At 42.4% G+C, this 14,470-nt stretch overlaps 1 protein-coding gene across 1 annotated transcript in view; it reads right to left on the bottom strand.

Annotated features, from left to right (window-relative positions):
* Window positions 1-14,470, bottom strand: part of LOC131591493 (kinesin-like protein KIF2A) — a 114,252-nt gene that overhangs the window by 16,934 nt on the left and 82,848 nt on the right. Inside the window, exon 15 of the mRNA XM_058862262.1 lies at window positions 11,533-11,643. Within this exon, the coding sequence (XP_058718245.1) occupies window positions 11,533-11,643 (111 nt within the window). The remainder of the gene's footprint in view (window positions 1-11,532; window positions 11,644-14,470) is intronic.

Here is a 14,470-nt window from a genome sequence, read left to right as displayed (position 1 = left end):
TAAAAAGACCGAGATCAAGCGACATTCTAAGGGTCAACTTTATTTCTGATTCTCTACCTCTTCCCACCAGTGGAAATGGGGGCTATAGTCAGTTCATCACATGATGTTTCTGCCACTCCTTCCTCCTCAGGGGGAGGACTCCTTCCCCTGCTCCACTATGGGGTCCCTCCCACAGGAAGCAGTCCTCCAAAAACTTCTCCAATGTGAGCCTTTCCCCTTGGCTGCAGTTCTTCACAAACTGCTCTAATGTGGATCCCTTTCAATGGGCAGCAGTCCTTCAGGAACAGGCTGCTCCACTGTGGATCCCCCAGAAGGGCACAGACTCCTTTGGGTATCCACCTGCTCCACTGCAGGGTCATCCACAGGCTGCAGGTAGAACTCTGCCCCCCTGTGGTCTTCCATAGACTGCGTGGGGAACAGTTGCTTCATCATGGTCTTCACCACAGACTGCAGGTGAATCTCAGCTCCAGAGCCTGGAGCAGCTCCTCTCCCTCTTTCTCCATTGACCTTAGTGTCGGTATAGCTGTTCCTCTCACATTCTCACTCTTCTCTGTCAGCAATTGCTTCCCTGAAATAACTTTTTTTCCTTCTTAAATTTGTTATCCCAGTGGTGCTACCACCATCACTGACGGGCTAAGTCTTAGCCAGTGATGGGTCTGTCTTGGAGACAGGTGCCATTGGCTCCACTGGACATAGGGGAAGCTTCTAGAAGCTTCTCACAGAAGCCACCCCTATAACTCCCCCTGCTACCACAACCTTGCCATGCAAACCCAATACACTACCTTGCAAATGTCAAATAATGATATATTATCCTACTATGTAGCTCTTCAAAAACAACTTAAAATACTGTGTTCAGTTTTGGGCCATTTGCTACAAGGACACTGAGGTGCTGCAGCATGTCCAAAGTGCACCAATGAAGCTGGTGAAGGGTGTAGACCACAAGTCTTATCAGGAGAGGCTGAGAGAACTGGAGGTATTTAATCTGGTTGTCCTGGGGTGACTTTATGATACTGGTATCCCCAATCGTCTGGTTTATGTTATATATTAAGTTCTGCACCTTTAAGACTGGCTCTGAGAGCAAGAGAGGGGGAAGAAGAAGCGCACAGTTTGTGTTAAAGAAAACATCACTCCCACACATCTCGCTCCTGGACTGTGGTGTCTGCAGCACGGACAGACAGCGGGACAGAGCTTCTCTCTGGTTTTTAGTTAGTTTTAGCTAGCTGAGGCAGAAGAGTTCCCTGGACCTTTGTTTTTTTTTCCAATTTTCTTGGATCTGTGCAAGCCTGCTCTGGACTGAACACCCAGCCAAACCCCGGGAGCTCACGCCTGTGGCCCACCGGGGCCTGGGCCTCGGCACTTTCCAGCGCCGGAGGGACTGATAAGAAACTGAGCGAGCCGTTCACCACATGAAAAGGACTTTTCTTCCTAGATTTGCCATCCCATCGAACAACAAGAAGTTTTATTATTTAATATTACTCAATTTCTGTTAAATAAACAGCTTTTTCCACTTCTCTCCAAGGAATTTTTTTTTTCTTTTCCCGGACCAGAAAGTGAGGAGGGGCATTTCCCTGGGGAAATCCCCATTTGGAGTTTTCCTTCCTAATTTGCCCTAAACTAGGACACTGGTGAAAAGGAGATTTGGGGGAACCTTCTCACTCTCTACAACTACCAAAACAAGTTTATAGTGAGGTGGGTGTTGGTTTCTTTTCCCAAGTATCAAACAATAGGATGAGAGGAAACTGCCTCAAATTATGTCAGGGGAGGTTTAGGGTGGATATTAGGAAAAACTTCACTGAAAGCATTGTCAAACCCTGGCACAGGCTGCTCAGGGCAGTGGTGGAGTCACCATCCCTGGAGGCATTTAAAAGACTGTGGATGTGGCACTTGGGGACATGGTTTAGTGGTGGACTTCAACCTGAGACCTTGGAAATAGCTTTCAAATTTAGAAACCATGGGCAAGAATGTAGGTTTGTAGTTTAGATAGAAAGACATTAAGCTAGGTAGTGGAAAGTTTTAAGGTTTTAAAGTTAAGATATAGAAGTAGTTATAAAGGAAATAAGTTTTAAAGTGTAGCAATTATTTTTTTGTGTGTCATTATATGATTGTCTAAGAAAATCCACACTGCAGCAGTATGAGGGATTGGCATTTAAGAAACAAAGGGAAACACCTAAGGAAGTTAAAGCTGCTGGAGGGTGATGGGAGTTTTTCTCCTGGCCAATAACTGGCCATTTCTGAGAACTGACAGTAGTTTTGACCACTGAAAAGTGAGATCAACCTGTAAACATCACCGTAAGACCTAAGCCCGGGAATTTCTTGCTCTCTCTTTGGTTTCCGGCTTTGAAGAGGTAACAGGGCTCCAGTTCAGCCTCCTTCCCCCAGGCTGGACAAGGCCGTGGGGGGATCGGGCCTGGCCGGAGCTCTGCAGGTCCCAGGGAGGATGGAGACTGAAGTGTCAGGAGCCCCTTCCCGGAGTGTTCGCTGAGCCTTGTACAGCAGGCCTGCCTAGCCAGGCTGGTCCCTGGCTCGGCGGCAGTTTCTGCTGCTGCTGAGCTTCACCAGACTGCCGAGTAAGGGGAGGGGAAGCTCTTGACCTGCGGCATGCTGAGATAGTGGCCACACTCCCCCAGAGCAGCCATGTAAAATCTTCCATTGCAGACAGCTTCAGCTGCTGGTCTGGCAGAGATCACAGGACCATCCACAAGGCCTGGGCAAGATTTGAACCCTTTCACTACCCAGTAAGACTTGCAGATTAATCCTTTTTTCTAGAGAAAAGACAGAAAGAGAGAGAGTGATCAACATTTAAAGAGACAACATAAACTATCAAAGACAGTGAAGAAAGGAATTAAGCTTCAGATGGGGCAGATGGGGAGAGAAATAAGGAGATGCCTTAATAAGCTGAAATATTCTTTTGCTAAAACTATGGAGATGGATAATAGTGTTCTAAAAAAACTCCTTTAATTTATGACAGAGTATATTGGGGGGAATGGAGTATTTCAAAGTGTGGATTTAAGCAAATGGGGAAGTAGTTGTGATCTTACAAGATGCTGGAACAGAAACAGAGAAGTGATAGTTGTTGAAGATTTGTGGCCCTTAAGAGGCAAAGAGAAAACTTCTGTTTCCAGAAATGATCACAGAGACAGATGAAGAGAACTTTTGCCTTTAAATAACTCATCCTTAAAATGACACCCCTTGACCTATGGCCCATAACACACCTCAGAGTGGGACGAAAGAACTGATGGCGGAGTTTTCTGGGCAGCTGGCATCAGAGAAATAGAAAGCCATGAGAAAAATGTTTTTCTTGTGAAAAACTCAATAGATTGGCAGTCTACAAAGACTGATGAAAAGACTATAGCAAAGTTGGGATTGTTTTAACCACCAGGTTTTTTTGTCTTTATGTTGTCGTGTGAACAAGAGAATGGTTGGGAGGAAAAAGGGTTTCTGGAGGTTTTATTCTGGTTTCTTATTCTTGTAGTTCTGTTAATAAACTTTCTTTATTCCTTTTAAGTTTTAAGCCTGTTTTGCTCTTCTCTTAATCCATATCTCACAGCAAAAAAATGAGTAATTTTCCTAGTGATTTTTTAGCTAATGCTTTAAAACCATGACAGGCAGAGACGTATAAGATAAAATAATTAATTATTGGTGTGAAAGTAGAAACATTCTTTTGCAGCAGTTGTTTATTGGCTAATTAATCTTTAAGAGCCCTTGTAACCTGTGGTCTTGTGACCACTGACCACTGACCACAAACATCTAACGAACATGGTGAAGATGTTCTCACTCCTTCATGAGACTGTAGAAGAAGAATAAATAAATCATGCTTTAAGACATCTCCTAGTGGTCCCGTCTCTCTTAAAATCCTGATAGTGATGTTCCATGCTCAAAGATGTAACTTTAACAATTGGAACAAGTAATTATGTAAATGAAAAAAGGCAAAATCAAAAATTAAGTGTAGAAATTACCAAAAGAAATTTGACTCAAACATCCCATTCAAAGATTATATATCAAAAAGGAAGTAGGAATATCTAGTAGGTATTTTATACCAGGCTGTTTCAGGAATCTCTCAGAAAGTTAAAATCACAAGTTTTACTATATCATTTTATATGCTTTCTATAGTGAAAAGTATCACATATTTTGAAAATGTCTTACTCTCTAACAGCACATTAAAAATCCTTTTACAATAAATGCTTTTTCATTTGTGGTACCCATCACAACAAGCAAAACCAGCATCTTGAAACAGGTAAAATTTTGATGAATTAGCTGACATGTTCGATAAATAATATTCTCCAATTGAATAATACTTCTATGTTTCAATCTCTTCAATTTATTTTGCCTGTAACATGCTAAAATATTTTGGATGAAATGGTATCATTATCTACATGTTACAGTTCTATTAGGTTTTCATGGCCCTGTTTTGCAAGAAGAGGCTACAGGGATGTCTTCTGTGAGAAGCTGCCAGAAGCTTCCCTTATATCTGATGGACCCAATGTCAGCCAGCTCCAAGACAGACCCTCTGCTGGCCAAGGCTGAGCCCATCAGCAACAATGGTGGCTGATTTGATTGGCAATAAATTAATTTTTTTCCCCAATTTGAGTCTGTTTTGCCTATGACGGTGCTATAAATACATATTATAATATTGGTTTTCTGCAAGTATTAAGATTAATGTTATATGTATAATGTTAGAATGGCTTTGCTGTGTGAATGTAGTTTTTTTCTCTCCTGCTATTAACAAAAATTTAGGCATAAGTGGTAATAGTCGATATAGTATATTTGAATGCCTGCTGGTTAGGATAACCTCCAGTGAACAGATGATGGGGACCTGGCTGCTATCAACACTCACTGCCTATGGAAAGAAGGAGCCAAAGCCTAAATTAAAAGATGATAAGAAAGGAATTACAACTGAAAGCCAAGAAATGTGCATGCTCTAAAAAGGCAGACCCAAGGAGTGGCCATGCAAAATAGCTCCTGGAAAATGTAGACTAGTTAATGGAAAAGTTTGAATATGCATAAAGTCTGTGAATATGCATCAAGGTAATGCAATAGAAATGGTATATAAAGGGTGTTTCCAAAACAGTGTGCTCTTGGCAGAGTGCCAAGCACCTGGCTGTTATTCTTTGCTTTATTATCTGTGTCTCTTATTGTCTTTATTAAACCTTTTAAATTTTACCAGGAGAGTGAACCTCGTTTTTCACAACAGTAATTGGTGAGTGACTAAGGCCTTCAGGGCTTTGAGACGGTTGGTAAGGGAATCTGGGGCACAAGTTATATTCTCCTCTTTTCTTGGGGGTGTTTCATAATAAGGTATCCCAGATCATCCGGGCCCAAAAAAATTTACTGTATCTTTAAGACTCTGCAACGAGGGACCATGTGTGGGGCTGGGGGAGAGGTGGGAGGGGCAGGGAATTTGCTTTAGTGTGCACTTTTGTTAAAAGCTGCCCAAGCACTCTCTCTCCCTTTCGAAGTAGGAGGTTGGAGATATCACACAAAGGAAGTGGCAACAATGCTGGTTGCAGCCCCAGGCTCATCTCTTCTCTGGCAGATCAGGGAATTGGAGTCACCATGCCAGGAGAAAACAGCAGCGAAAGCCTTCCAGCTGCAGTCTCGTCTCTCCTCCTCCTCATGATTTCAGGATCTGGAGGCACCTCTTCGAGAAAAAGGCAGCGACGCCCACCACAGTTCAAGCCACCATTTAGCTGCAGCCAGCCAAGAGGATTGAGCCCAGCTGCTTGGTCTTGACTGTCCCTGCCCCTGGGAATACAAATTCCCTCTGTGAGTTTCCAGCCCCTGGGTCTGAAGAACTCCAGTCGGAGCTCCAGCTGTCAGGAGATAAGCAGAACAGGGGATAAGACAACAGAAGAGGGGGCAGTTGGGAAAAGACTGACACAAATTTTCCCTTTGTCCCTTGACCAACACAGTCAAAATCCAGGGCAGCATCTTGGGGTTGTGGGGCGCAATTTTTTTGGGTCTCTGTTTTTGGGAGTCCACGGGATTGAGCACTTTGTATATGGTGGTTATTTGCTGTTCTTTCCTGAATTGCTGCCTTAGGGTGAATTCTGCAACTGCCTGTCCACAGTCAGGGGCATCGCACTGGCAGGAGCAGATCAATGGACTCCACTCTGTCCTGGGTTGCTGTCAACAGCGCCAAGCCAGGGAGTGAAAACACTGAGTGGCCCCAGCCCAGCTCCTTAACTTTGCCATGGCCACTCTGTTGTGCTTTGCCACGGGGAAAGGGTTGACCCCAGATGAGTCGTCAGGCCTTCATCTGCTGCTGGAACTGCTCTGTGAAGCTCCTGCCTTTCTGAGAAGGATCTGATGCCATCTTATCCCTTTGTCCTACAAGCCCAAGGTTGTCCCTGCTGGGTGCTATATCAGGTAGGGTATTGTTATAAATACATATTGTGATATTGGCTTTTCGCAAGTATTAAGACGATTGTTATATGCTTTTGCTATGTCTTTTTCTTTTTTCTCCTGCTAGCAGCTAAAAAGTTTTTAGGCGTAGGTCAAGAAGAATTTTGGACGTTAGGGCTATGTCCTGTCTGTACAAAGCAAGATAACCTCCAGTGAACAGATGATGGGGCCCAGGCTGCTATCAACACTCACCACCTGTAGAAGAAGGAACCCCAGCCCAAATAAAAAGATGATAAAAAGAAATTAAATCTCTACGATGCATGCTCTAAAAAGGCGGACCCAAGGCATGGCCATGCAAAATACTTCTTGGAAAAGTTTGAATATGCATTAAACCCCTACAGCACAATGGGATAAAAGGAGTGTTCCAAAGATACCAGGTGTGCCCTTGTCAGAGAGCCAAGCACCTGGCCATTTTAACCCTTTGCTTTATTGTCTACTATTGCCTTTTTGTTTATATTAATGCTTTTAAAATTTATCAGGCTAGTGAACCTTGTTTTTCACAATAGTTAAGGCATTTCGTGTCCCTCCTTGTTCCTGTAGGGGTGGGGGTGGGGCATGAGTTTTTAGCAGTTTGGTATCTAGCAGTTATTTACTGTTATTTTTTTCCTGTTGCTGTTCCACTTGTTAGTAAACTGTTATTTTTTAAATTTATTTACTTGTATTTGTTCCTTATAAGTGTAAAGGGATTGTTTGAGCCAATAAAGGGAGACAATTCATTTCAGTGTTCTCCTTTAAATTGTCTCAAATGGAGACAATGCCGTTACTGAAACTTGGTGGGACGAATCCCATGACTGGAGTGTAACTATTGATGGCTACAGGCTGTTCAGAAGAGACAGGGGAGGAAGGAAAGGAGGAGGGGTTGCCCTGTTCATCAAGAGGTGGATTGAGTGTAAAGAGCTGTCTCTGAATGTCCTAGTTGACCTAGGTGACTAAAAAAATAGTGTATTCCATATCTTCTCTAAGTCAATCTCTGCAGTCTGTTTTAAGTCTCTTTAAGACCCAGGAGCCAGGAAATGGAACCTGTGTGTTCTACTCTGGGTTCTCAAAGAGGAGGGGGCATGCGGTGTCCCTTTAAAACGGGGAACAGACATTAAGCAAGCTCTCTTTTTGTTCTCCAGGCTCCCGAGGGGGTTGCCTCTGGCAGGTCTCCCAGTCGAAACCTGAGAAGCTGCATTTCACAATGTGAAACTGGGAGTAAATTTTGCAACACCTGTGCCATTTGTTTTCTTTGGGTTTTTTTCTGGCACTTGCTGACTCTTGTGAGGCGGCTCAAGGCAAGATTTTTCTTTTTTGTTCTCCTCGGGCTTTGGAGAATTTTGCAATACCTTCACTCCTGCTGCCTGTCGTTTTGCCAAGGAGGGGTCGGAGCCGCTCTCCATGAACTTCCCAGTCGCTGCCCTCATTCCAGCCTCCTCCTGTTTGCTGATGCGGGGGAGCTTGCTTGACGTTGTCAGAGGTGTTTTCTTGAGATCTTTTCACTTCCGCCGCTTGGGACCGGGACTGCATGGCAGTACCGCTTCTCCCCTTCTCCCCCGCAACGCAGCAGTGACTCAGAGCTGCAGCGCCAAAACCAACTGGCTCCAGCCGGGCTGAAAGGGAGCAGGGACGCTGGCACTGCAGGACTGGAGTTGCCCCAGACAGTGCTGACAAGAATGAGAAGGAGGTGTCTTTGCAAACAAACTGTGGGCCTAATGGTAGATAAGGCCAGATACTGAGAGGTGAAAGAAGCAATGGGCGGAACCATAAATTCCAGAGGAATTCCACTAATTGACACAGACTTACTCAGGACTGTGTTAAATCTCTGGATTTAGAGAAAAAGAACAGAGACACAAGGAAAAAGGGGGAGGGTACACATTTGAAAAGGGGTCTGTATTAGGCGATGTGGGAAGTCTGTACCTCTCAAGTATCTCAGCCAATGGGGAAAGAGAGAGGGAAATGCGGCTGGGAAATTAGGATAAAAAGGAGGCCGCATTCTCTTAAGAGTTTGAGAGACCCCATGGGAAATGCCCATGACTTCTCCCTTTATTCGAATAAAGTTACAAGACTCCTCTGTCTCCTTTTTGGACATAAACCTCTGACATCATGGATTAGTTTTCCTGTCAAAGGCTAGTTTGGATAGAGCTCTGAGCAACCTGGTCTAGTGAAAGGTGTTCCTGTCCATGGCAGTGGGGTTGAAACTTGATGATCTTTAAGGTCCCTTTCAACCCAGGAAAATCTATGACCTCTCCCTGTCCTTATCTCAACCCATGAGACTTTCATTATATTTTCTCTCTCTTGTCCAGCTCAGGAGGGCAGTGATAGAACAGCTTTGGTGGACACCTGGTGGCCAGCCAAGGTTAAACCACCACAACATAATTATTCCTCAAAATTTCTTCTATGCTTTAATTTACTTCACATAAACACTCTTCTAGAGAACGTAGCAGTGATCTCTACAGTCAACTGCAGAAACCTGAAATGAAGCTATTCATTATTAAACTATATTTACATTCATTTTTAGAAGTTTGAAGCACCCCAGTTAATTACATAGCTCTGCTGCAAACAAGCAGTCAGTGTACCTGCAGAAGTACTCCTTTAATTTAATAAAATAGTGTTCGACTTTAGCTATTATAAACCATAATGATATGCCTTTTTCTTTACCTGTATATTTAATCAATAGAATGATGCCAATGTATCATATAAAAGCTAAACATGAACATGCTTTAAAACCAGACCCTTTGCCAAAAAACCAAATGCAAATACCACACTGGAAGGCTGAATGCATTTTCTTGATAAAAAAGGCAAATGAAGATCCAGAAGCTGCAGATCATTGTCCACTCTTTGCACCACTTGGCTACTGGAGTGCAAATCTCCTCTCCTCTTTCCATGGAACTGGGGAGGACTGGAGGTAATTCCAGGCTATCTCCTACACCTCCCTCAATTCAATATATGTTGTTCAGAAACCTGTCAGATCTCTAGACAGGCAGATTGCTTCTGCATCCATCTAGATATCACAGGAACAAGTGCTGCAAATGCAAGAACTCAATTCAAACAACCATAAAGATGCACTATAGGTTTCTTTTCTTTCTCTCCTTCCTTATAACTGTAATTCAGATTAAGTCATAACCACACAAGTGCTACTATTCCTACATCAGTATCTTAAGAAAAAACATTGCTGATTAAATTCTGAATAAAAATTGCATGGAAACAAACACCAAATCCAGAATGTTACAAATAGTCCTAGTACTGAGAAACTACATGGAATAGTAACACTGAGTTTGAAAGCAGTGTCTCATCATGAAAGAGTTTTCTTATTCTTAGTGACTGCAGTTATGTGAATAAAAAAACCTCACTCACTTTCAGAGGAATTTTTTCCCCTTAATTTAGAACTATATTGAATATAAAAGGAAGGAATGCAAGCTTTATCAAAAATTAAACACCCATAGATCATGGATTATTCTTGATGGCATTTTCATGCATTTCAACAGGAAAAATGTTATGTTAACTCTATGAGAAGAGTAATAATTAAATTTAAAAGCTTCACCAAAATGAAGACAGCTTGTTAGCACTTTAAGGAGTGGTAAAGGTGATGGTGAGACCTTCACAAAACATTCACAAATGTTACTCCTTCTATGTGAAGAGAGGAGTTCCCAACAGGCTAACTTTCCAAAACTTCTTCAGCAGTGAGGATACATTGCCTAGAGGTGCATGGTTTAGCTTTCTGATCTTGAATATGATTTATGAAGTTATGTCCCAGTGGAAAGAAAACAATTCTGTGTTTTCATTAGAAAACCAAAGAAAAAAGATTAATCAAAAATGCTATTTTACCACCAATTTCATATTAGAACCATACCTAACATCAAAAGAGAAGACTAGGCTGCCCTAACACCATGGTTTTCATGTTGTGGTCTGCAGATTTCTGTCACCTCTAGACTAATTCCAAGGAGCCTGTGGAAAGTAACCAACACAAATATATTGGGTCTGTCTGAGCTGGAGTTCATTCTCCCATAGCAGCCCTCCCAGTGCTGTGCTTTGCATTGGGAGCTGGAAAGGTGTTGAGAACACACCAGTGTTTTGGCTACTGCTGAGCAGCACTGCCACAGCATCGGTGCTGTCTCTCAGCATTTCAACCCCTCACCCCTGAAGGCCAGTAGGCTGGGTGTGGGCAAGATCCTAGGAGGGAACATAGCCAGGGCAGCTGACCCAAAAATATTCCATACCATATGATGTCTGCTCAGATGTAAAAGCTAAGAAAAAGGAGGAGGAAGGGGGACATTCATTTTTATGACATTTGTCTTCCAGAGCAACTGCTACACATGCTGAAGCCCTGCCTCCCAGGAAGTGGCTGGACATTGTGTGCTGATGGGAAATAGAGAATTAAACTCTTTGGATTTTCTTTGTTCATGCATGCAACCATTGCTTTTGCTTTATTAAACTGCCTTTATTTTGACCCATGACTTCCATTTTAATTCCGCCCCCCCCCCCCCCCCCCCCCCCCGTTCTGCTGAGGACTGGAATGATAAAGTGGTTTGGTTGGCACCTGACAGCCAGCCAAGATCAACCCACCATAGCAAACAAGCTTAACAGTCAGTGTCCACTGCAGAGAATTTACATTTCCATAAAGAGAAATATTAAGGATGCACAAATAAAGCCACTGGACATCTGTGCTTTTATCTGTTCTTTCCCCCATCTGACAGAAGAATTCTGTTTTTTGAGATTGATGCAAAGGCACTTTTTATACAGTACACAACTATTCATCTCATCTGTCCCAACTACTTTTCCCCTTAATAGCCTAGAGCATATTCTGATGCCTTTGACACCAATTTTAAATTTGCCTTTATCATTTAAAGATCATAACTTGCCACTATACTTCCAGTGTACACCACCTTTTCCAAAATTCTGATTCAACAAGCAATATTATAATATAAAGACATTATTAAAAACAAACAAACAAAAACACCCCTCAACCTAAAGTGCTTCTAGCTATTTGTCTAGCTAGAAAACTAGAACAAGCAATAAGAAAGGTCAATAAAAAGTGAGAAGGGAGAAAGTTATATGAAATGCCTCTGCTGAAAGACTAACTTCAAATATAGTCTCAGTTAATGTATAACCTAAATTAATTGTTAAAATATATAGTTAACTAAACAAACTTACCATACAGGTACGGGAGTTTTCTCCTATGAATGAATCTCTTAGCACCTGAGTAAGTTTACTTGCTCTGAATGGCGTATGAGATTTATTTCGGCCTAAGGCTCTAATGCACTCCTGAAAGAACAGGTTTATATTTCATAAAATCAGAGTAAAACATCATATGTATACAATCCCTATTAAAGAAAAATACATAATACAAATGCAATTTGAAATCAGAAAATATATGCCTTAGTTATGTTCCTGAAGTTATGTAAAATTGAATTCAAGAAGTGTTTGGCTTTCATTTCTCATTAAGCTCAGTAGAGGTTGGAACTTAAAAAGGACTTAGGAGCCTAAAAACTTTCTGAATCTCATCTAAAACATTTACATATATTGTATTCAACAAGAACAAAAAAATCATTGTTGATGTTAAATCTCCAGACTAACAACTATTTCTGATTATGATCTGCAAAAGCCTGAATGATCTACAGCCTCTGCTAGCAGAAACAGCATGGACCATGACTTGCATTAACTCTATCAGTTAAAAGCAGTAGCTTTGATTTTGGCTTCACCACTGAGTTTCTATACAGCTCAGAAAAAAACACTGGTGCCCAAATTTTCTGAAAGCTTCCACAGGTCACAAACCTAGTAAGTATAAGCTCTGTATTGATGTACTCAATATTGGAAAACACTTGAAAATGTAAGCCACTCCCTGTTTAAAAACTTTCTTCATGAGAACAGGGATAACATTTACCTCCCCTTTCAGTCACAAAAATGGTATGGGGATAAACTAATATCTGTAATTGGTTGAAGAGTTCCAGAGAGAAATACTGTACAGAGAATGAAGAAATTACTATAGAAGTTACAGCAAAAACTAAGTACAATAGCACAAACCAAGACCACAGTAATCTAGACATCACTTCTGCCCACTCAGAGTTCTAACATCAGCTAATAAATTACTTTTCATAGAAAGAAAGTTCAAATTTAAATTTGTTTTGCTGTTGTATTTGGATCATCAATTCCAGTTTCTGGCTTTGCCTTAATACTTTGTGTACAGGAATCTCTTCAGATTCAGGGCTTTCCTGGTACAGTTTTTAACATGTTTGCATACAGAACTTCTTCAAACAACTGTACATCAAAATCTTTTAATATTATAGCTTTGCTTTTAGCAAGACTAACAGATGTAATGGCTTTTGTGTTACATGAATAGTTGTACAGCAGTTCAGCTAATCCTCTAGCTGCATCCATATCCTTGTGGCCTACTGAAATTTCCTAGAAACAGGTTCTTACAAAAGCCAGGCTATAAACTCTGGGATGATAATCCAAGAAAGCATTGCAACAGTGAAACAGCATAAAACAACTAAATGGGCTCAGAATAAATATGTCTCTATTTAGACTGAACACCTTTCAAGCATTATAAAGAAAATAATAAAAACATTTGATTATTTAAATAATATTTCTTAGCTTTCTTGATGTCTTCTTGAATAATGTATGAAAAAGTACAGTGATTTCAAGGCCTCACCTTGAATATTGTGAGCAGTTTGGGGCACCACAATATAAGAAAGATATTAAACTATTAGAGAGTGTCCAAAGTAGGGCAACAAAGATGGTAAAGGGCCTTGAGGGGAAGCCATATGAGAAGTGGCTGAGGACACTTGGTCTGTTCAGCCTGGAAAAGAGGAGAGTGAGTGGGACCTCATTGCAGTCTACAACTTCCTAGTGAGGGGAAGAAGAAGGGCAGGCACTGATCTCCTCTCTGGTGTCCAGTGACAGGACCCAAGGGAATGGTCTGAAGTTGTGTCAAGGGAGGTTTAGGTTGGATATTACAAAAAAGGTTCTTGACCCAGAGGATGGTCAGGCACTGTAACAGGCTTCCCAGGGAAGTGGTCACAGCACTAAGCCTGACAGAGTTCAAGAAGCATTTGTTGTTATGACCCACCTGTGAAGGTGAGTGTGGTGGTTTTTTGCATGGCTTGATTTTTGGTGAAGAGGGAAGAAGCTTGACATGGAAGTGATTTTTTTGTGAGGAGCTGCTAAAAGCTTCCTCCGTGCCTAGCAAAATGAGTCACTGGCCGTCTCTGAGAATAGGCACACTGCTAAGCCAATTAAGAAAGCTGGTAACGCCTCTATGATAACATATTTAAGAGAAGAAAAACTGTGGGAAGCTCTCTTTATTACTCGCCTCCAAGGAGTGGTGAGGGAGCAGCTAAGCCCCTTCCTGGCAAGCCGGCCAGGCGCATTCCTGGCGGGATGGCCAGGGCCCATTCCCGGCACAACCGCCGGGGTCATGCTGCCAGGAGAGGACCATCCTGGTGCCACAAACTGGTCCAAGGCTGAGGCCATGAGCGGCCTGGGCTAGGAGCATCTGCTGCCATCCCAGTCCAGGAGGGGCCATGCGGCCAGGACTGCGCAGCCGGGGCGATGCCATGCAGCCGGGGTGGCACTACATGGCCACTTCCCATCTCGGCATAGCTTGTAATTAACTATTTGTTTAACCGCTTTTAGCCAGCCATGCTGCGGACTGAGGGGTAGAGGTGGTGGCGGCAGCTTTTCTTTTTCGGTGCCCTGCATGAGGAGCTAAAATTCTTCTGCAAGCCGTGGTGAGGATTATAATACAACAAACTTTCCCTGTAATTTATGAAATGCATGGGGGGATGCAGAATTCACCTGCATGCAGCCCGTGAGAAAAAGGTACTTGCGCTGGTGCATATGGATGCTGAGAAGCTGTGATCTGGTGAGAGGCTTAAACAGAGAATAGCCTTGCTTCCAGAGATAGAGGAAAAAGACCCTTGCTTTTATATAAGAACAGCTCATCCTTAAAAACTACACCCCATGAGCTAATGGCCCACGAAAAATCAGTTGTGGAAGACTGTTCTGCCCGTGGGAGAGACTCACATTGCAGCAGGTTCGGGCGGGACTGCTACTTTTTTCCACATTGGTAAAGTTCACAGAAAACTGTTTC

The sequence above is a fragment of the Poecile atricapillus genome, chromosome W (genome assembly GCF_030490865.1).
Source record: "Poecile atricapillus isolate bPoeAtr1 chromosome W, bPoeAtr1.hap1, whole genome shotgun sequence".
Classification (NCBI taxonomy): domain Eukaryota; kingdom Metazoa; phylum Chordata; class Aves; order Passeriformes; family Paridae; genus Poecile; species Poecile atricapillus.
The sequence above is the reverse complement of the archived record's forward strand: the minus strand, read 5'-3'. Positions and strand labels throughout refer to the sequence as shown.